This window comes from Acanthaster planci, linkage group LG09 (assembly GCF_054643075.1).
Source record: "Acanthaster planci isolate LZ-2023a linkage group LG09, COTS_SCS, whole genome shotgun sequence".
NCBI lineage: Eukaryota > Metazoa > Echinodermata > Asteroidea > Valvatida > Acanthasteridae > Acanthaster > Acanthaster planci.
In genome coordinates this window covers 11,253,856-11,276,348 of record NC_141785.1, presented here as the reverse complement: position 1 = coordinate 11,276,348, position 22,493 = coordinate 11,253,856, and the positions used below count along the sequence as shown (strand labels likewise).

At 43.5% G+C, this 22,493-nt stretch overlaps 3 protein-coding genes across 6 annotated transcripts in view; 2 read left to right on the top strand and 1 right to left on the bottom strand.

The window, feature by feature from the left end:
- LOC147798134 (peroxisome assembly protein 12-like) overlaps positions 1-22,493 on the top strand; it is an 80,775-nt gene that overhangs the window by 31,572 nt on the left and 26,710 nt on the right. The window lies entirely within an intron of this gene.
- Positions 4,209-10,674, top strand: LOC110981971 (galanin receptor 2a-like). The gene has a single exon (XM_022240042.2). The coding sequence runs from the start codon at positions 8,968-8,970 to the stop codon at positions 10,216-10,218; it is 1,251 nt and encodes a 416-aa protein (XP_022095734.2). The 5' UTR covers positions 4,209-8,967; the 3' UTR covers positions 10,219-10,674.
- LOC110981973 (delta-type opioid receptor-like) lies at positions 15,531-22,296 on the bottom strand. Of its 2 annotated transcripts, none has more exons than XM_087140974.1 (2): positions 21,379-22,296; positions 15,531-16,108 (listed from the first exon to the last, which is right to left on the bottom strand). In XM_087140974.1, the coding sequence occupies exons 1-2, from the start codon at positions 22,205-22,207 to the stop codon at positions 16,059-16,061; spliced, it is 879 nt and encodes a 292-aa protein (XP_086997100.1). In that variant the 5' UTR covers positions 22,208-22,296; the 3' UTR covers positions 15,531-16,058. The 2 variants fall into 2 exon arrangements, with proteins under 2 accessions (XP_086997100.1, XP_022095738.1); XM_022240046.2 differs by having other exon boundaries at positions 21,434-22,296.

The following is a 22,493-nucleotide window of genomic DNA, read 5'->3' as shown; positions in this document are numbered from 1 at the left end:
TAGAAACATCTTAATTCATGGTGAACACAATGCTTCAGATTGGGAGCTCCTTTTCATGGTCACATCTTACTATAATCACTCTGCAAAAGGCTGGTTCAAAACTTTGAATTTCTTTTAATACATTTCTGGGGCGAAAAGTCGAATCAAAACACGGTACGCCATTTGAGGCGTACTTAAATGTCCTTTATGGTCCCGCAATTGGGCAAACACGAACGCAGGAAACGGGGCCACGCTGTCTGGTAAGCAGCCTAGCCGAACTAGTATTCGTTCACATCAGTCAGCCGAACTTGAAGGCTGAAGTGACCAGCTGTATGGACCTCTCTCTTGCTATTTAATAGTCGAACCAGTGCTGAAAAATATGGCTAGCCGCCAGTGCAAAAGCAACACAGTAGCAATGCCAAAACACATTCATAAATACTCCCAACTATTAGTGAAAAATGCCTCCCACTTTCAATACCAAAAAGGGGAAAAATGTGTATTTTGAGGGAAAACATTGACACTAACTAAAAGGTGAACTTTCTGCAAAATGACGGATCAGTGACAAACTATCAACCACTGGTCGATTTGACCGGCAACTTATGCTTGAAATGCAAAAAAATGTAAATATGAAAAAAAAACAGTAGGTTAAAGGTTAAAGGCTGACGTCACGTGCAATTTGTTTAGCCCCCCCCCCTCTAGAACCGCGCCTGGCCATGTGGTGCACCTTTGAATTTGGTAATCTCTGAAATGAAGCTCGGCAAATCTCCCTGAAGTCCAAACCAATTGAAACTTAATCACATTCACGCAGGTAAGACTTCAATGGCTTTGGGGAAGAGGACAATGCGCACATCCATTACAAAGGACTGTATAATTTGTGAGGATTAGTTGTGAGATTTATGTAAAAAACTTCTTACATTTTCAGAAGAGTTGGACCGGCCTGCAATTTGTTCTGAATTACCCAGGGAAGTTGTAAAAAAATCAGTACCGGTATACAGGTAGCGCAACATATGGCTAGGAGCGAGGTGCATGCAAAACCAAAACGGTAAAAATAGTAAAAGCAATGAATAAGTGCAGCAAAATTGACATTTACCTTATATTTTCTTCGTAGTATAATTCTCTAATTCTCGGTATGGAAATTATAGTTTGCAAAGGCGAGACAAAATTATGTATGCTTAGAAAAACGAAAAGTTTGGTTCCGTTACCAAAACACTGGGACTGTGTACACAGTGCTCTAAACGAGAACGTCATGAATTTTTGGAGACATCACAAACAAATTGAAACAGTATATGCTAGCTTTTGTGAAAGCCATCCTAGACATTTCAAGGGGGATTTTCACAGAAACACTGCCTCGCATATCTGTAAACAACATGCTCGCGTTTAATGATAACATGCTTGAGCGGCGTGGAGTCGCCATAGTGATCTCGTTTTTTTCCCCGAATCAGTCTAGTGGAAGAGATTGATTGGATGAAATGACACTGCATTCATGTTCGCACTGAAAGGAAATATTTCTTAGTCTTGAGACCCCATTCAAAGCGTGGGTTTGATATTAACATGAAATGGAGCCTTCCAACCAACGCGCCGTAAATTCGTACTGTAGACATTGATGTCATGTGTAGTTTGTTCAAAAAGAAACGCAAGCAGATGTCACGTCAAGGATCAATTTCAAAATGCGGTAGGTACGGTAGCTGCGGTAGCGGCGAAGGAATGAATGTAATTGGCAAGGGAAATGCATTTCGTTACCGGGGTAGTTCGCCAAATTCAGGGGTGTGATCCCTGACTGGTCTGCTGGAATGGGTTTTGTCTCTGATTGGCCCTCCATCTGCTGATCCCAATGCTGCCCCCCCCATCCTCGTTGACTTTCACGTATCAGTGAGCGTCTGGATGAAGTGCCAAACAATCCAAAACAAACTAACAAACAACGTAAAGGGAGTCGATAGTTTCCATGTGTTTGTAGCTTGAATTCAAGCCACTCAGGGTGACTTTCAACAAGCTGTCATACCCCAGTTCTTGTCAAACTCTTGAGAGCTTCCTCTGTTGACATGTCACATGAATTCACAGTGACACGACGTGAGATGCGTGCAGAAATCCCGGCAGAGGTTTCCCGGCACGGGTCAAGAAAACAACTATAGGGACAACCTTGCAGAAGCAAATGGAGGGAACTGTTTGCCGGAATAAACAACCTGTAGTCGAGAGCCTCTTTAGTGGAGAAATGAAGACAAGGGAAGGGTTAATTTTGTATGCAGGGGGGTGCTTTGGACAGCATCCAACTTGCTCACAAGCGGCGGAAACGGGGAACCCAGGGGGGACAGCGCCCCGTTCTTTTTGATTGGGAGCATGCCCCCTCACACTGCATAATAATGAAGTGAGGCTTAATGGGTCGGCCTATAAACGGCTGATAACAGATGAAGTCTCACAACCCCCCCCCCCCATTTTGCAAATTGTTCCGTCGCCAGGGAGTTTGCTTTTAAATTCCCTTTTAATTCGAGCGCATGCACATTAACCTGTAATTTCTACTACAGTGGCATCGACGATCTACCGTACCGATCCCACGAGTCCACTAATGGCTATAACGGTTGGCACCGTCTAGTTTTTCGTTGAGTGGGACAAATGATGACGTTGGTTTGGATCTGGAGAGTTAATCCCACTCGTGAGTGAGTCTTTGTGGAGGGCCCGTGGTGACAACAAGCTGTTGTTTGAAGGATAATTGCGCTAAGTCGAACGTCACTTACAAGCAGGATGTGTCTCAGCCGTGAGTGATTTACATGGATAATAGTTTGTTCGGAACTACAGAGGCATCTTTTTCAACAGTTTGTTCTGTGACCCCACAAATATTGGAAGTTGGTTCTCAATATTAACCGGAATTATACAACTTCTACAGCTGTGGTGTAATTACTGTTATATTTCATTAACTCTAATTTTGATCAGTGGTACATCAGACTTGATTTTCACTACAACAGATGCACAAAGTTTTAAGTAGTAGACTAGAAAATTGTAATAACATCAACGTTATGCATAAAAACTTTTATTTGTGCCAAACTTTGCTCTGTGTGTAAGACTGCGCTCCGGCCTGGCGATTTCTCTAAGCACACGTGTTGCTCATTACCGCTAAATTGGCAATGGAGAATATCGTTCATCTCTTGAAGCGATAAATGGCAAAACAGGAACGTGTAATTGAATGAAAGGTTTTCATAGTTGCTCATCAAATTTTGCAGCATTGTTTTGGCCGTAAGATAGAAGGCATATCACTGATAGTTTCTAATCTTGCTGGATTTCAACATAACTAGCAGGGACATCAAAACCAGATGTCAAATCGGATACCGGTATTTCTGGTATCTTTGCTAGCGGCTGTATGTCAGAGGCAAGGCAAAAGAAAAAAGAAGAAAAACAAGAAGCACCGCCACCCCAGATAAAAATGAACTTATGGGTGTCGGTAAGCAGAGAATTCAAAATCCTATTAGTTTTTAATATAAAAATTATGTTTTGGCACTAAGCTCAGTGCACGGACGCTTTGCAACACTTTGGCTGTTTTATGTTTGAAATAAATCTAGGGCCGAAGCCGAATAGGAATTTAAGTTTGGAAATAACCCAGCTTCGAGGAGGTCAGAGTAAATGAAGCTGCCTGACTCTTGTTAAAAATGATGGCGAGATGAAGTCGAATCGGGGAAGGAATCATAGTTTGGAGATTTTCATACCACATTAGCCGCCTTTTCACAGGCGAAAGAATTACAGGCTTGTGAGAAGTTTTCCAAGCGTGTCCTCAATCCTGCACGCATTCAGTGCACACGCAAAGGCCACACATTCCAACGTAAATTCGTTGCTCGTACTCGTTATGCCCCTCGCCAAACGCGCATAAACTTGCAAGCCTACATGGTGAGTTCCTACCCAAAGACCGTCGTTTTCATTAAAAAAACCTCTTTTATCCCCGCCCGGAGCTAAAATTGTTATTCTATAACCAAGAATTGGAAGCCATTGCATGTACTACGGGTGGCACTGCATTCACACGCACATTCACGCACACACGCACGTTTGGTCCAAGAACCTAACGTGCGCGTACCGTGACACCTGTCCGTATATAAGCGTTGTGCCACCGTAGTAACGGCTTCTATTGCTAGTTATCGAATTGCGCTGTCCGCCTTGAGCATGCAAGAAACATCCCATCGTCTGTTGGAAAGAGCCATGTTGATGGGCTTTTCATTTCATTGGTAGGGATGCGACCATAATGCGTGCATTTCATAGTCGTTTGTGAACCAGCGAAGTGAAGTTCCTACCAAACGAGCCTCCATTGCTACTAACTTGCGCCCTCTCTTGGTCTAGCTCGGGGTATATAGACGAATCGACGTTTCACTTGACATTTCCCATTGCTCCGTTTGTACGGAGCGACTGTCAAAGAATAGTGGCTCTGTACAATAGTTATCGTGACGCTTACTACCACTGATGGGAGCCACTGCAGATGACCACTGACGGCGTTACCATGATCTCCAGACTCGTCAGTAGGGATATGCAGCAGGCGCGCGCCCGCGGGCTGCAACTTGGCAGAGCCTCCCGTATGTTGGAACCATACAGAAAGAACACTTCCGGAATTAGGAATTCGATCTAATATCGCAGGGTATACGGGTCGTGTGGTTTACTCACAATTCTCACCAGTCAATTTGTATCGTGACTTACAAATACAAAATTCACATAATCTCTCACGATGGAGTGGTTCAGTTTCAAACGTCTTATCTCAGAGGAACATTTTGTCTGGCCTGGTTTCTCTTAGTAGCCGGGACTGGGCACTATATATACAAACCTAATTTCAGCAGGACTGTTTCAACAGGGTAACTTGGTGCTTTGCAAATAAACGCAAACGTCCTTAGACCCATTTCGATTGGAATTCCTCCGATCGAACTACTCCACACGTCTCGGAATTGCGGATCGGTGAATGACACACGTCTGGCTCCCTTCACTTCACACAATAGCCCCATCTGTTTCATCCCCATGCAGTGTTAGATCTGGACGTGATACTAAGCACGCCAGTAATACAATTACGGAATTCTTGTAAACAAATAAACGTAACGAATCAGAACAAACTACGATTTCATCCATCTCAAAGAAAGCAGCCACGAAAGGAAACGCCCGTAGAAGGAAACGATGGATGGATATGTTGTACAGATTGATACTTCTGTGTACAGTTGCAGACTACCGGGCGCATGGTACGTGTTGGAGGCTGTGATGAGACCTTTCTCAACCCCGCAAACTTAAGGGTATATAGAAGCTACGAATGTTTTTGTAGACCCACTTTTTATAACTTTGTACTCTTCTGTTATGTATGAAAACAATTTCATATTCCTTTTAGATTGAATGTCTTGGAAATAGTACCTTTTTAAACATTCAAACTTGTCTATGCTTTCCTTGACAACTGAGGGTGTTGTTGCTGTGAAGTCATTCAGGGAAGATATGGTTCAATGGTTCATTACTTAGGCTTTTCAGACCAAATTATGAGCCCAAAACTTACCCATCGAAATTCGTGAGAAAGGTATGTTCGCTGGCCTATTGCCTTGTACCAACACATCAATGAATCATAAAATGAATGAAAATTTACAGAAGCAAAATGTAAGGAAACGCCAGGAGTTTTCAGTGACCAAACACTCTCCTGGAATGGCATCAGAGTTTCGCTCATGAATATGGAAATATCATTCGCATAAATGATAAAAAGGCATCAAAGTACCCTTCAAACGGTGAAACAAAAATGGGAAATGAGGTTAAACTAAAAAAAATAGGGGCCTTGGTTTGATTTTTAAAAACATGCATTGCATGGACCTTTAAGCATGCAGCTTATTAACGTGATAGGTCTTGCCAGTCACCATGACCCGGGGCAAAATATGCGCCTGGGGGAGGCCCAGGGATGGCCGGCCAAGGATAGGTAGAGCCGTAAATCCAAACAGACAGACTTCCAAGAAACTCATCGTCGGGTCACCACCCATAGAACACCCTCTCGACACCTCAAGGCCGTCTCAATTCTCGGAGAAACCAAACGAGGGGCTGTCAAAGTGTAGGGTGCAGGGTCTTACCTCAGAATTACCGGGAGGCACATGTGTTCTCTGCTGGAAATTGCTGTTACAAACTCGTGCAAGTATCTTCCGGCAACATTACATTGCGGTGATTCCTCAATGATTAGGTCGACTGCGAGACGGAGGCGGCCCTTGAATTGATCATACAGAAAGGACACAGCATGAACCATGATGTTTAGCGCGCGTCTGCAGATCCGCGGGGGGCAGATCGTGGATAGGTATCTGTTGCCTTTTTGAAGACAGGCACTCTGTAATCGGGCTGGCAACATTTTCCGGAAGACATGACTTAACGTTACTGACACTATTAAAAGATGTTGTTTGGCTTTGAACATGACAGTTGATACGGAAGGCTATTAGCGAGTGCCATGAAAAACAGTCGCAATAACTTCATGCTGTGCATGCCTAAAATTTTCGAAAGGTTGTGTTTTACTGACACTTTCAAAACTTGCTCCTTGGAATTGGAAATCAGTTTTCCAATCAAAGATCACAGGTCTACTTGGAACATGGCATGTGGTCGTATCAGAGACTATAGTGACAGTCTGTGTTCGTTAAAAAAAGCAGCGTTTTAAAATTGCAACAATAAAAAAATCGAATACGTGTACAGTTTAATATTCATGACTTTTGCGAGGACATGCAATCAAGTATTGCATAATACTAAAAAAAACCTTGAGGCCTAGGGCTCGTGTCCTCGGACGTATAGACGATGGGAAGAAAATTGGAATTCGAGGTCTTCTGTTGTGAATATTAAATCTATGGTTTGTTGCAACGTTTCATCGAGTGTGTCATTTTCGGTCAGAATACACCTTGTAGCAGTCCGTGCAATTGCCATGACAGTGAACACATGAGTAATCTCTGGTTACAACAAAAGACGAGCTGTTTCCACAACATGCAGCCAGAATGTAAGTGCTTAATAATTATTGATGTGCGACGAATAATATATAGAGAGCGCCCTGAAGCTCAGAAAAAAATCTCATGCATACATTCTGCGTGTAGATTTCGGCGAAAATATTACCATAATCCCCACTCTTATCCACGTTAAAAATATCGTCCTGCAAGCAATTGAGATGCTCCGCGTTCATTGCAAATTATGCGATCATCTGCTGATCAGCTGATGTCAGCCCAAAGCTTTAAAGAAACCAGTTTGTTTATACTTTATAAAAAATTTCGATGTTTTCTCCAATATTACACACACGGTGATTGCACTAGGGACTTCCCCAGTAGAACAGAGTTCGCTCGGTAAATATGTAATTATGTTGCATTGTCGTTAAATTCCAAGAAATCTTAATCTATTTGTATTTTGGCACAAAGGCCACGTTATGTAATATCGATTGCGGATATTGATTTGCTTCATCTAGTTTTAACCTTGTTCATCGCTGCGCTGCTGGGCATAGGCCTATTATCGATGTCGCTAAAATGACTGTTGATTTAAGCTTGACAGCTGTTGCGGATGTTCTACGAAGATAGTTTAGCTATATGTATCGAGCCTGGTTTCATGTCGGCATTTTTGCCCGGCACAAAACGGGAATCATCCTGAAAGAAATCAAATCGGGCTTGAAATGGAGCTCTCGGAAACGAGGGGCTCGTTTCCGAGTAAACTGACTGAAAAATTGACGGATGTGTTTATTAAATTATCTGCCTTTTGGTATGCCGCCCTGTGACTTGACAAAGATTTGACGAGTCCCACGGGGAGAAACAATGCATCGCCATACCGGTACCGTGCTGTTGGCTCTTTGCCCGGCCGGCCGCGCTTCCGTTGTCTGGTTATGGGACCGTAGACCTAGGACGGACCATGGAGCTATTGATCGTGTGACACTTAGGATAGGGAGGGAGAGAATTTGCAAAGTGGAATGGGCTGTGTGTGGGGGGGGGGTTGTTGTGTGAGGAACTCGAAGCAAAAACAGTATACCAGGCAAGATATGGGACGGAGGGGTACCCCCCTTACCTGTCCAATCCCTATACACACTCTAGACTATTGTTACCTATCCCCCCTAGAAGTCTGTAAAGAATTTCTGAGATTTCGATCAAACAATGACCAACACAAAGGCGGGGGGTTCTCTCCGTCCCATATCTTGCTTTAAATGAAAAAGAGAAAGGAATTTTGCATTCAAAATTACTAAGAACACGATATGAACTTTTCAGCATGACAGAACAAACAAATCACCTGCTGAGAACCATGTCACCGATCTGCCATTTTGCAAACGCACCCTTCAAACTATTGCCTGGTACACTGTCGCGGCCACCATCATTCTGGGTGGCTTCCCTGACACAAAACATATTCCAGGACAAAATTACAAAATGGCTCCACGTTATGATACAAAGCCTTTCAAATACATCTCAATTATACCAATACGTTTACATAGGCCTATCGCATAGAAAATCTCACACACTGAATCGAAAACACTACGTTCTACGTTCTTCGAGGTGCGAAGATTCCAAGTTAACAACAGTAACGGACTGGAACCGGATCTCAGCTTTTTTCCCCTCAAGCACAAGGTAATATAATGTCCAGATGAGATGCGCTTTGCTGATCCCTATTGGTTGGTCTAAAGTCACCGCAAAATGCGTGAGTCACGGGTTTGCCACTGCGCGCTTGATGTCACCGGGAATTCACCATGAACTTTCTGCTAACGTGCGCATTGGCCTATCGGGCCCATATCAAGCGATTGCACGCATGTCATGGACAGTCTAAACGTATACGAGGATTGCCACGTACAGCAATTGAATAAAATACAGCACAGCCACTCGGGCGGTAATGTGAACTGTGGACAGGATGTAAAACTTGCCGACGCGGCTAAGTGAGAACACAAACTACGACAAGTCGACGAGTGAACGTGGAGAAAACGCTGCTGCTTAAGAAGAGCACGAATGGGTTGGAACTGATTTCCTCTCGCGCTTCTGAACTTTTGTCAGAAAATACAAACCCGAACTCATCAAGGAAATGGATAACAACAGCATTACCGCAAATGCGACAGAATCTTGGACGGGGAATGGTTCGATGTCCTCCGCCTACAACAGCACCTTAGTCACGATCCCCGACTTCGATTTGGGACAGTGCAAAGATTTTCCAGCGAATGACATTGTCGACTTGAGAGATGACGAAGAGCAAGCTGCGACGTACGTGTTAAAGGAGAGCTTAAAGAACACCATGCTGCCGGTGCTGTACACCGTACTCGTGGTAGGTGTCTCTGCCAACTTGGCGTTTTTCTACGTCATTGCACGCGTGCCCCACATGAGAAATAACACGAACCTTTTCTTGGCCAACTTGGCCGTCGCCGACATCGCGTTCATCGTTATTTCTGTGGCCATGTACGCAACGTACTTTTCAGAGCCAGTGCGAAGTAACTACGCCACAGCACAACACGTAGGTTGCATCGGCGCCTTTGTTGGTCAGTATATCACTTACTACGCATCAATCGGTCTGGTGACCCTTGTCACTGCTGAGCGGTATGCGTCAATCTGCCGGCCGCTAAGACACCGGTCAATGAACACTCGTCGCCGAGCGATCAAGCTCATCATTAGTAGCTGGATCCTGTCCTTCATCCTGAGCGGCGTTGCTATGCTCCGCTATCTCAATCTCGATCTGAAATGCATCATATGGCCGGACACAGATCGATTCCGTGGCTTGTCGGTCATCGCCGGCTACTGCCTCCCGTTCGCACCCTGGGGTCTACTCCTGGCCAACCTGACAGAGGCAATCCCGTTCGTAGCGGCTTTCGCGGCCAACATCTGCATGTACGTCGGCATTATCAGGCGTCTGAGCAACCGGTCCGTACTCAAGATCAGCAAGGACAACCAGGCAGCCAGTCTGCCATTGAAGGCACATCAAGTCCGCCGACAGGTGTCCAAGATGCTGATCGTCAATGGCGTGATCTTCTTCCTCTGCAACACCCCATTCGTGGGGATCTCCCTGGCTTTCATCGTCAGCCACCTCCGGGGAGTCCCTCTGCTGAAAATCTACGAATCAATGGCCGGGATGGTGGTCATCAGCCACGGCATGCTGTTCCTGAATTCGGCCATCAATCCTTTCGTTTACAACGTCACCAGCAAGCACTACCGAGATGCCTTCGTGGACGCTTTCTGCTGTGCCGATACCAGCGAGAGGCCTCGGCTCGACAGCTCGTCTCTTGCGGTGGTGTCGGGAAGCAAGAAGCAGCCGATCGGGGAGAGACATTCGATAAATCAAGTGTGACGTTTTATCAAAAGTGCACTGTTGCCATCGTAACTGCAACCACATGACAGTGTAGAGATGTACTTGAAAGACTTCTCCAAAAAGCTTGATTTTCTAGACTTGCGATTTTTGCTATTTGTTTGGGGAAAAGGAGTTATGCTAGTATTACAACTTGGAGAATGACTCAGAAAAGGTCACAACATGCAATTGTAGTTATTGATAGCAAAGGTAATGTCACCCAATGACTTATATCTACTATTGCAGTGACAGGAACATTGGTAATGTGTCAGCTATTAATGTCTTTGTGAGATATAAATATTTTCCCATACAATGTGAATATCTTTATTATGTATTGTGTATATTTTTTGTCAAAGTTGATAATTGATGTTGCAAATATCTATTTAAAAAATGAAAACCGTTACTTACCGGTATTCAATAATCTATGCTATAAATAAACACTGAGTACTGATCACAGGGCACTGTCTCAACAAAGAGTGTGGTTAAATTCTCGTGGTAGTGCTTCAATAATTGTCCTGAAAATGACAAATCTGTGGAGATTAATTAGGAAAGAATTGTAGAAAATGATTTATGGGGAAGAATTTTAACCGACCCTGAAAGAATAATAGAGGGCGCTAATCATGTGAAGCGGGTGTGCTGTCTCATTCGGCGGTATCTACAAGAATTTTGGGGCTATGATTTGTGTTTAACGTCAGCTTCGTCAACCAGCAAACCTAACTGACCAATCAGGAATGCCTCCTTTGCCTTGTGGGCAGTCCTGTCAGTCCTATTCATTCTTTCATCCCGGAGGCTGAATTTCAAGGGACGCAGCTACACCGTGCATGATCGAGCCGACGGAATGTTGGGGTGCCTCAGGTAGGCATCAAACGACCCCTATTTGACCAGGAAACACATAAAGAAATCGCAGAGAGAGGACATAGTAGAAAAGCCCTTGTAACGTTGGACAGAACCTACGAATATTTCTGCTGCCCTGGCCGGGAATCGAACCTGGGACCACAGTGGTGAGAGGTGATACGCAAACCCACCGGTGCTTCTGTTTTGTTGTTGGTATTGCTAATATGAGCATTACTCTGCTCTGGGTCGTCAGAATTCGTTCAACCGACATAATTTACTGAAACAAATAGGTCAACCAATTTACGCTACAAAAACACCCTGACACTGACCGGAAGAAATGTGTGAGCCGCGCATACCCCGTGTGCATTTTCAGTATACCGTTCATATCACTCAAGAGATTAATTTAATTAACGTTCAACTCAAGTTACGTTTGTTTGAGCACAACTGTTCAAAAATTAAAAATTTGAGGGCTTGAGTTGCTCGGGAAGGGAACACACCTCTTTCTAGGAGAGGTCGCTCAAACCAGCATACTGAGCAGACTGACAAACCACCAACAGTGGAGGGAGTAGTCAATCACGGGGCATTTAAGCCAAAACGAACGATTTCATCACCTTTCTCGTATTATTTCCTTTCCTTAAAAACCCCATAAATTCCCTGTCAGCGGCATTCCTCCCTTCTTCGCCAGTGGCACAAGTGTAATATTGAAACATCTCTAAACAACAATAACAGTAACAACAACAACAATCAAAAACAAAATATGACCATCCCCGGGCGTGGATCCAAGTGATGGGAATTGTAAACCTCCCCCCACTCATTGCCATTTTAATGTGATTTCGTAGGGGCTTACATCTAAAGATTGCAAACCCCCCCCCGAGACAAAAATTGGGGTACCAGCGCGGTGATATTACATTTCTTAAATTCTTATCCTGTTTAATTCTATCAATTAATTTCCTTCAGTTATACCTGTACTACGTCTTCGATTATTTTTGTGGAAGCGGTGCATTACAAATTTGCAGTTATTATTATTATTATTAATGAAGTGCGGGAAACGTTCCATTCCGCACCGAGGAAGGTGCCGGTGGTGAGCCGGTCCTGGACTTGGGCCATTCCCTTGAAGTTTTTCGTTTTATGTTAGACTCGGGTTTCGTGACTGTGTTGCCTTTCAGGAATGGCTTGGGGGGGAATAGGGTGAACAATTTACTTTGCGGCATCCTTCGATATTTTCTGACCGAGTGCAGGTTTACGTTATTTTTGGGTTTATTCTTGACCTTTTGGTATCGTCTGTTCTCTTTTGAGTACATAATTTGACACCTATCCAAGTAACTAGAAGGAAAGGGGAGCCCACAGTCAATACCCCAATGTCAGTGGGATCTGGGTGTTGTCGCGGCCTGCCTTGGCCGGCCCCAATCGTGGTCCAAAATCAATTCAGGAATTCACAATCTGCTTGGTAGATTTGGTACAATTCCACTTAAAATTGACAAAAGCAGATTTCCCTGCGTAATAGAGCCTGGAAGTTGACCTCTGATGGCGCACTTTCGGAACCCTTAGATCGGAAACATAAAGTGCAGAGATTTTAGAATTTATCTTTTCTTTTTTTTTGGTTCAGTTTCTTCTTAAAAAGTCCAACTCGGAAAAGGCGCTTTGGAAAATATTTATGACGTGTGTTTAAATGAGTTTTGCTATGATAGGTCACTCTTCCAAGCGAAGCTTATTTTTTTCCCAGCTATAACTACAATTCCAAGGTATTAGATGTAAACTTAATTAAACAACACAGCCGAATCATCAAAGCCAGTATTCGAGTAGAGTTTCAACCTTAGCTTAACCTTTCGTCAAGGCCTTAATGGCTGTGTGTGTGTGTGTGTAACTGCAAAGCGACTGGACAGGAGACCAGGCGAGTGGCGCAGCCACGAGGCTTTTTCCAACTTGATTTTGAGGTTTTTGTGGTGAATTATTCATAAGCTTTCTGACATGCATTATTCATAAATGTCATAAATAGTTGAGCAGATGAGTCTCCGAAATAAACGGCATCAACTCCATAGCTTACGCGATGTTTCCATCTGATTTTACACGAGGGCAATAAGCGGTGAGATAAAACTATGATACTTGTTGGTGGGGGATGGTTCTAACGTTGGAGTAACGCTAGCAGTTCATCAAGGCCGAATGGTCAAAGCAAAACGGCAGTGCTTGAAATATGGAGCTCATATCCCTTGGGTAAAGACGAAAATGTCGGGCCCGCGTACAGATTCTTCAGTAGCCTGACGATGCAACTGTTTAAACTCGGGCAGGTGAAATTATCCAGAAGCACTGTCCAGATACTGCTCAGACAACTGACCTGCACCGTTCTCACCGTCGGCAGCCGTTACCGTTAACATGCTCGCCATCTTTCGTTTACTTTCAATTTGCATAATAGGTTAATGCTGCTGACCCCCTCGCTTATGATTGGTAGGGATTTTTGCTACCCCAATGCATGCAATGGGGTAGAAAAATGGGGGGGGGGAAGAAAAAATTCCTGACAAGTTGGAAAAGGCCCTTGTGCTGAGACGCTCGTGTATGTGGTCTCCTCTCCAGTCGCTTTACGGTTACACGCACACAGCTACGAAGGCCTTGACGAAAGGCTAACCTTAGCCATGCTGAAAAAGAACGGGAACGATACGCAATTGTAGACACAGGAGGAGGGAACAATAAGAAGTAGGAATTGGAGCAAATAATTTTCTTTTGTGAAAACCAAATAGTGCCCTCCTGTTTTGTCTGCCATGATTCTTCACAGTGATTCACTCCTGCCCCGCCCCACCCAAGTGCAAAGGCTTTTTTTCGAGATGCATGAAATCATTTCTCAAAGTCCAATGGACAGCTCTTGTTTGAGGTGGGTGTGCCATGCTGGTCCTCAGCGCCTAAATATAACTTGTAATTTTTGGAATGTAGGACATCGTGTGTGCAATTGTAAGCGCTGATCTGCTCATGGAGCTATAAAACGAACCATGATCTGCGTCTTTGTTCAAAGACAAAATTAATGCAGAGAGAGGACGGCAAAAGTACACGTGCGTCAAGCATCCTGAAGAACCAGCCGCCGACCTGTGAAATGGCGGAGAGGACAAACGAAGGTATACAAACAAAACCTCTATGTTTGCAGGCCATTAAATAGGTCCAAAATTGCCTGCGCGGACCGAATCACGATTTGTATAGTAAGCTGTGAAATTCTCTGCTATTAGAGAATTTCGTGGCTCATGGACCGGGTGGTTTGTAAAGGATGCAATCTAGAAGCAGGACTGCCAGCTTGTATATCCGAAAGTGTTGGACCGAACGGGACCCTCAAAATCGCTATTTTTGCAATGGGGTGTAGGCATTAATTTTCAAAATGGCGATGGGTCTCATGACTGCTTTGAGGGATGATTTTCTCTGGAGAGCATTATCTTCAAAAGTCGTCTGTTAAGCCACTGAAAATTGAAAGGAAAATGAAAGATGAGGAAGTGAGGTTTAATTTGATATGTGTCCTGAACACCTGTGAAACTTGTGAGTATTTTTCCTGATTTTTTGAAGTGGGCATTGTCTATGGCATTGTATACCGGTCTCTACCCCTATGAAAGTCGAAAGCACGAAGAGACGTCAAACAGAGGGCGCCGGTAACGTTTTCAGATAACTGAGTCTGTACAGGTGCCACGATGATTGACAATTCCAGGGCTGCCTTAGCCTTGGTCAAGGTGTTCGTTCTTAGCCGCACTGACTAGCTATCTGTTTTCACCGTTGGTTTTCGTTTGCTGTGGATTTACCAGGATCTGGTAAAAGTGTCCGGGGAACACATTTACCAGGGGGACAGTTTTACCTTTTACACTTACATGATAATTATGTAAATCAGCTGAACGATCGTCCTATTTCAGCTGATTTACATATCTTGTTGGCTGCGTGAGGTCGCACTATGCACGTCTGTACACACAACGAAGGCAATAGCTCGCTAATGCGGTGCAGCTAATGACGAACGCCTTGACCAAGGTAGTAGGACCGCTTCAGCCCCGAATATTATGCCAACTTCGCCTTTTGCTAACTGCCCCTGGATTATCCTTCATTTTGGCCACAAGTCATCTCAGGAATAACATACAGAAGCAACACATTTTTATATATTTTTAAGGAAGCACGTATGCACAACGAGTTGATGTCTGTGACCTGTTACATATATTTGCTGGTAGGATCAGAGCTCAGTCAACATTGTTGACCGCTTTCGATGACGTCCACAAAATTAATGTCACGGTACACAGCCTGGGGAAGCTCTTCTGGAAAACAAAGGCCTTAAGGGTTACCACTCTATTTTGTGAAGACTAAAAATGGATTGTGAAATTTGAAGAGCCCGCGTTTGCGACAGTGTAATTTCGGGACAATGCTGGCTGGTTTTCTTTCCACTATTCAAAGCTAGAATTGATCCTCTGCATATTGCTAATGAATGTGAATACAGAATGCATTAATGTCAACAAAAGTCAGCTAGGTAGTCGTGGTTTTGCTGCAGCTCATTGTTAGTTTAATTTTCTCGTGTTCTAGGATCAAAAGATTCTGAATGAAAAAAAATATATGTGCAAATTATCCTAAAATTATCCGTCGTCGAACCCATTTTCATTAACCTGGATCTTCCCGATATCAATGCATGCTGAGGTGTTGTATGTACAAATGATGCCTTTTCTGAACACATCTGTGTTTCTACACGCAATGTACTTCTGTCATCTTTGGCCTCCCGTAATTTTTTTTTTCAAATTCTTTTACATGCTTAATGCCACTACTGACAAACAAGCAAATTAACACCCACAAAATTCAAAAACAAACAGTAAACTCTTTTCAGACATACGCGTGCATATAACAGGCATCTTATGACAGGGTTAAGACAGGAAACCAGTGTACGGCGAATTTTCTAAGGGAGAGTGAAACGAGATCCTCCGTGTAAATAACAAGTGCTGCCCGTAGTGCGGACCGGTGCTGGATGTTTGAGGACGAGTTTGAGGGGATGGCTTGTTGAGAAGAAAATCTGGTCATGTGGAACTTGTGCAGGAAAACTGACATTTGCATCGTCCGTTCAGCCCTATGTGTGCAAAGTGAAAATCAAAACCATGGATTATTGATCAGACAATATCATAAACGACACATAGTTGTAATAGTTGTAGTTGGGCCTGTTTCATGGGAATTTTGCGCCACACGGGCCTCTCTCCTGGAGGAGAGAAAGAAGGTTCAACAATTACCTTATTAATGGATGAAATACTGTCAAGAAAGTTTCATGGCCGAAACTATAAAGCGTCAACTCTGCCATCAGCACTCACTTGCTCAATCATTGTGTCAACACATGGACGACGGAAATCAATTAAGATTTGTTATGGTAACTGTATTTATTTTACTTGAGCACTAAAATGCTTTTAACACGGTATAGAGAAGTCCAGTTTTATGGCAGGGGTGTCAAAATGTCATGTGGAGGGCCGGGGTACAAGCAGCCAGTGTTTGTTGTTGGTACAGTTGTTTTTGTTTTGTTTTCTGTCTTTCACAGAGTCAGACAGAAATTTTACTCCTCCGAAAACGCTGGCACTTTCTGTCCCCAGAAACGGGGAGAATTACTAGCATGTCTCCCGGAGGGCTTGCCCCTAGTTCCCCTTCCCTTCTGGATACGCCACTGATGCTGTAGTTGCGTGATTTCCATTAGTTTTTCAATCAGGTCATCCATCATCTTTAAACGGTAAATTGCTAATACGATAGCCAGGCTTGACCGGACGCACTTTCCGTGTTCCGGCTCCTCTAACGTTCAGCAAATTTGTTCGGGTTTTTGCCACTGTGTGCTGGCTCGGTAATGGATTTTATAGCGTTATGGACAGAGAAAAACCCCGGCAATACTGAACACAGTATTTTTGATATGATTGTCTTATCTAGAGTGAAGTTGAAAATTATTGAATGATGTATGAATATCAGTATATTTCTTTAGAATAAAATAACAGATGTTGTGAAAACCAAATATGACTTTCGAATTTATATAAAATTGCCAACAGGCATTCAGTTCATGGTGCGTGAGTTTTAATTAATTCACCTCAGTCACGAAGGAGCTTTGGCTGCCAAGTATTTGAAAACTCGAGAATTTACATCCACTATATTGCCCAAAACTAGGGATCAGGCGACAAGTTAAACCGAATATTTCTCAAACCTCTGCAGTGATGGAAAAGGTTCGAAAAGGAACATGGTCATATTGTTGTTTCGTTCCTTCAAAGTCTTTGGAAATAAGACGGAACCAACACAAACCTTTTCCATTTGCCAAGCACGTCGGTAGACTGACGAAGCACAGTAAAACATAATCGAGCTCTTGCAAAATGATCAAACTGCAGTGTACTCCAACAAGGAAAGCTACTTCACAAACGTCACGATGATAACACTGACGTTTATAGATGAAAAGAACAGAGCCTAGATGATACAACAGCGCAGCCTGTGTTATTTCTAATTCAACCCCCCTGTAAAAACTGGGACTTTTTAAAGGCCTATTATTGTTCAGCTTTTGTTAAATGATTCTCCAAATTACGGGAAGTCAAATTACAGGTGGAAACCCAACCAGCCAATCAAGAGAAACGTATATCATACAGATCAAATTCAGTTGTGAGAAACTGGACACAAAAATGCTATCCCTGACAACACCCCCCCAGAAAAATCATAAACCGATGCACAGCACACAGAATGGCAAAACCGCTCTCGCACGAGTTCATAGAAACGATCTTAAACTGTTTTTTTTTCGCTATAGGTTGGGAAATTTATGAAGTCAACTATTCTTCATACCAGCAAATTTTCGAATAGCCTTGGTCACGGCAATGGGTTCAACTCTTCAAGTTACAGGCCGTTCAATACAGAAGAGCTTACTATAAAAAAAAAAAACCTGCAATTTCGGTCATACATGTGTAATAGGCCACGGTCCGCATATAACATAATGCATTGTGTTATACCGTATATTACCGAGGCGTTGTAAGTCCTCTTACCAAGGGAATCAAGCCCCTACTACCGCAAACTCTGACGAAAGTGACCTTGCTCAGTTGCCAGGCAGACAATAATTACGTATCAGATTAATGGGACACGCATGCATCAGTGACAAGCAACAGAGCGATAAAATCATTGAATGAAGCGAAACATGCAAAACAGGTTTACTACCCGACAGCTTGATTTCACAGCTAGCTCCACAAGATTCGATGCTGGCTTGGGATGCAAAAATCGGACAACCAAAGTGTCTCATTTTGTGTTGTCACAGGTAGCAAAGAGTATCATTATTCTTTCAAACATATGTTGCGACTTTCAGAAAACTAAAATGAAAAACACCTAACAACTACAAACAGAAAATAGCAGAATTCTGCCAACGAGAATATCGAATTTCTGTCCATTTTTTGGGCGCCATGAGAGTCGTCAAAGAATAATCAAAATTTCCGCTGGTAGAAAGCTGAATTCTTTGAAAACGAAAGATTGTGCTGTCACCTTACTCTCCGATTTCTACAAAAAACAACAACAGTACAGATGGAATCATAAAAGTTGTAACAGTTTTAAATGTAGAATTTCCGCTAGGTTCACCCTAGACTGCCAGTTATATTTTTTTCGCTTTGCTGGTGTTACGTTTTATTCTCCTGAAATCTCTAAGTCAAATCTTGATCGTTGTATCATTTTTCGGTCATTTCACCTATGATCAACAATTTTTGTGAAGGTAAAATATCGGTGTCACTCAAAATTTCAATTAACTGTCCATTATAAAGATTACGACTAAGTAACTGACCTTCGTGGGAAGAATTCCCATTTTCATTTGACAGCATTAAGCTGTTGGCATACCAGAAACTGAATCCATTTAAGGGAGATCGCGCTGTGCATCTTCTCCATCTGTATATCGCTTTCTTTTTTTAAAGACTTTTGGCACCTCGTCAACCTTGGGAGAAGTTTTTTTTGGGGGTTACACCCAAATGCTGAAGAACATTTGTACATATTGCGAAGGTGAGAAAAAACACTGAAATAGGCCTTTTGAATACATTCACCCTCTGGTTTATGTTCCTCTCATCCCAGCATCCAAAATTGGATTAACCCCTTAAAGCCACATTAGGTGAGTTGACTACTAGGCCGATACGTTTGAGGATATAGAATTTTCATTTGGGGATACTGTTTCTCATCAGCGTTATATTTTAAACACTTTTTTAATTCACATGCACTTATGCAGCTTTAGAAATTTAAATTTGTTTCTTACAAAAAGTGACCAGATAAAAGAGCGACTTTACTTCACGAAAATGAAGGCAGAAACCACTATATTTCATTTTTCACTGTCAGGTATTTTCTCGCACATTATAACATAGGCTATGAGAGGGTGTACAAAATTAACCATAGATTACATGTATTCTAAGACAGTACAGTACAACTCTGCAGTTAAATCTTCGTCTGACTCTAGATATACCGATGTCTAAACCTATTTGGATTTGCAGGTTCCCCCGAGCGTTCAAGAGGTGGACCCCCTTACTTCTTCCCCTCCCCGAAATGTACAGAACTCTGTTGCACGCATGAAATCCAGCAATAACACAGAGCAAGAAATAAACTTCAAATTACTCTCTTAGATAATGTCACATGTCCACAAAGACTCAACACCCGCACAGTGTAACCCACTGTGTATTTATAGTGTCGGGTGAGAAGTTATTCACCAACACTAGTGTCATAGATGTGACAGGCCAGCAAAATTCCGATCACGTCTCAGCAACATGGTGAGAGACGGGCCGCTGTTTTTGCACTTTACTCATTGAGCAAGAAAAGATTCGAAGCCTTCCAAATGGGTCTTAATGGAGGCTTTGCATATATAGTAGCCGTCTTGCAGGGAAGTTCTTTTGTTCCACCGGGAAACATCCTCTTTGCAGACACTGTGGAACAAAAGCACTGGCCAGCAAGATGGCAGCCATGCAAACTCTCTTCATTACGAAGCTCGCTTTGTAAACTGTAATTGACGAACACCATACCTGATAATATTACCAGTGATCGAAACTTACTTACATAGAATATTTATCAAGACTCTCTCATTACCTGAGCGCTGAACCCACACTCTAAAAACTCCCGGGTCAAATTGACCCAGAATTGGGTCCATTCGGCGTGACCCTTTTCTGGGTCAAAAATTAACCCCCTTTCGGGTCTTATTTGACCCTGTCTGGGTCATAATTTGACCAAGAAAAGGGTCACGCCGAATGGGACCCTAGGCTGGGTCACTCTGACCCGGGTGTTTTTAGAGTGTAGGGCAGACCCTACAGTCCATAGGGTCACACTCAAATGAGGCACATCTGCAATATTTCGTAATATACACTATCTCGGTTTACTCTAGTTCAGTTCAACACCACTCACTACTGTGAAAACGGAGTTCCTGCATTTTGCACTGTAATAGTCTCGATAAAATGTTCCCACGAAGACTTTTGGGATAAGATAACAGTACACAGTCGGGCCCTCAGCAGATGTCCATCTCTGCAAAATTGTGATTGTCCATTAAGATTTTGTAATGAAGAATTTGAAATTAAGTTGATTAAACTCTATTACATTTTGATCTTAAAACATTTTAATGTGTTATTTATAACGATCTTATCATTGATTTTTAATTAACACATATTGTCCACGGGTCCGGATTTACTATTTACAACCAAACTATGCATTCTAACGTCATCACAAAGTGCTATCAACGGTGCCAGAAGAACATTTGATCAGTCACCCATGGTAGGCCTACTGTTACTCAGCTTACACTTTCGAAAGTTGGTGCAGTATAGCAGTTACTACAAGGGCCTTGTAGCGTGCTTAAGAAATGTCTCACATTAGGTCTACTGACACTGGATAAGAAAATGAGGTAGAGGTCAGTGTGCCAAATGCTCATTAGATATGAAGTAAAACGTGGATGACATAGTTGAGTTATGAACTGTTAGCCAGGAATTTGACGCGTCTATCTGAGTGCTATTTGCCATGCATCTTCCGGAGATGACTGTCAAAAAGACATAGGTCAACACGTTGAGCATATGCCAACAAGCCACAATGCACTGTCGTCGTCACGTAAAAACTTCAAACATTTTCTTGCAAAACCGACAATTAGTTAGTAATCTTCAGTCTGGTGTGAATTTTTTGGGCTCCTGAACGCTTTGAGTGCGGCGGCACGGTAGGAAGGACACATTGCGTAATAAATGATTGGATTGATGGCAGAGTTCAGAAAGAGGAAACCGTGACTGAAAACTCTCAAACTGCTTTGAAGTTCGTTAACTTCCAAGAAATCTAGCCCACCGAGGTAGCCAGCAACGAAGACGAAATTGATGCAAGCAAAAGGGAACTGAAAGATGAAGAAGACCGTACCATTTATGACAAGCATACGGGTGACTTGGTTGCGGACCTGACGAGCTCTACGTACCATGGTCTCCCTGCCACTGGTCTTAGCTACGGAGCGGTTTGCCAAAGTGCGGATGATCTGGACGTACATGAACGCATTGCCTAGCAGCGCAATCATGAACGGTATAGATGAGGCCAGGTTGCCGACCACCAAGGCCCACGGTGCCAGGGGCAGGCAGAAGCCGATGATGTCAGGGAGATCGGCGAATTTCTCGGTGCCGTTACCGCTCGGCCAGGTGACGCAGATGCGAGTCGAATCGGCGTACTGCAAGACGGCCAGGGATGTAAATGCCAAGCCCACGCACCAGGTGCCAAAGACAAGCTTTACCGCCCGTTGCTTGCTGTTGACAGCCAGGTGTTTCAGTGGGCGGCAAATGGCGTTGTAGCGCTCGACAGACACCAGCGACACTGTGGAAACGGAGGTGAAGTAAGTCAGAAACGATATTGAGACAGCAACGGGACACCAGATATTGAGCATGGAGTGGATGTGACTGCGCACCGGGGCCGGCAGGTAAAACAGGTAGCTGGTTGCTGTGTATACCACAAAAAGAATATCCGCTATGGCCAGGTTTACCAAGAAGATGTTGGTGATGGTCTTCATGTAGGCCACCCGAGCCACTGCCACAAGGAAGGACACATTCCCAGGCACACCGATGACCAAGACCAGGATCTGGATACCCAGGGCGATCGCTCGAGATCCCGGGTTGACCAGGTAGGTTGATGCCCGCTTGACATCATCAGTAAGGTTGAGTTGGTAAAGCTCTGAACAGTTCAAATGACTCGTGTCCACGACCATTTTGGCTCGAAACTGCAGTTCAAATTTACATAAGGCAGAACTTACGTTTCAATGTTTACCGTGCGGTGAATTTTATTTTACAGGTATCCTCAGTTTCAGAGGTCTGGGCAACAGCTTGGAGAACACTTCTCTCGAACGCAGGACAAGGAGACTGCTGACATCAATTGTTTACACTAGCAGAGGTACCGTGAGTAGGCCTACATCATTGATTCGAAACAGGATTTTGTGACTTACGATGGAACCACGGAGGCCATGTTATGACCTGCGCGAAATGCAAAACACAAGA

Excerpts from the sequence above, each read along its gene's own strand:
- LOC110981973 (XM_087140974.1), bottom strand. The coding sequence starts at position 22,207 with ATGGTCGTGGACACGAGTCATTTGAACTGTTCAGAGCTTTACCAACTC. Across the intron at positions 16,109-21,378 it reads CCGTATGCTTGTCATAAATG|GGCTGAACGGACGATGCAAA; the intron begins GTACGGTCTTCT and ends TTGCACACATAG.
- LOC110981971 (XM_022240042.2), top strand. The coding sequence starts at position 8,968 with ATGGATAACAACAGCATTACCGCAAATGCGACAGAATCTTGGACGGGG.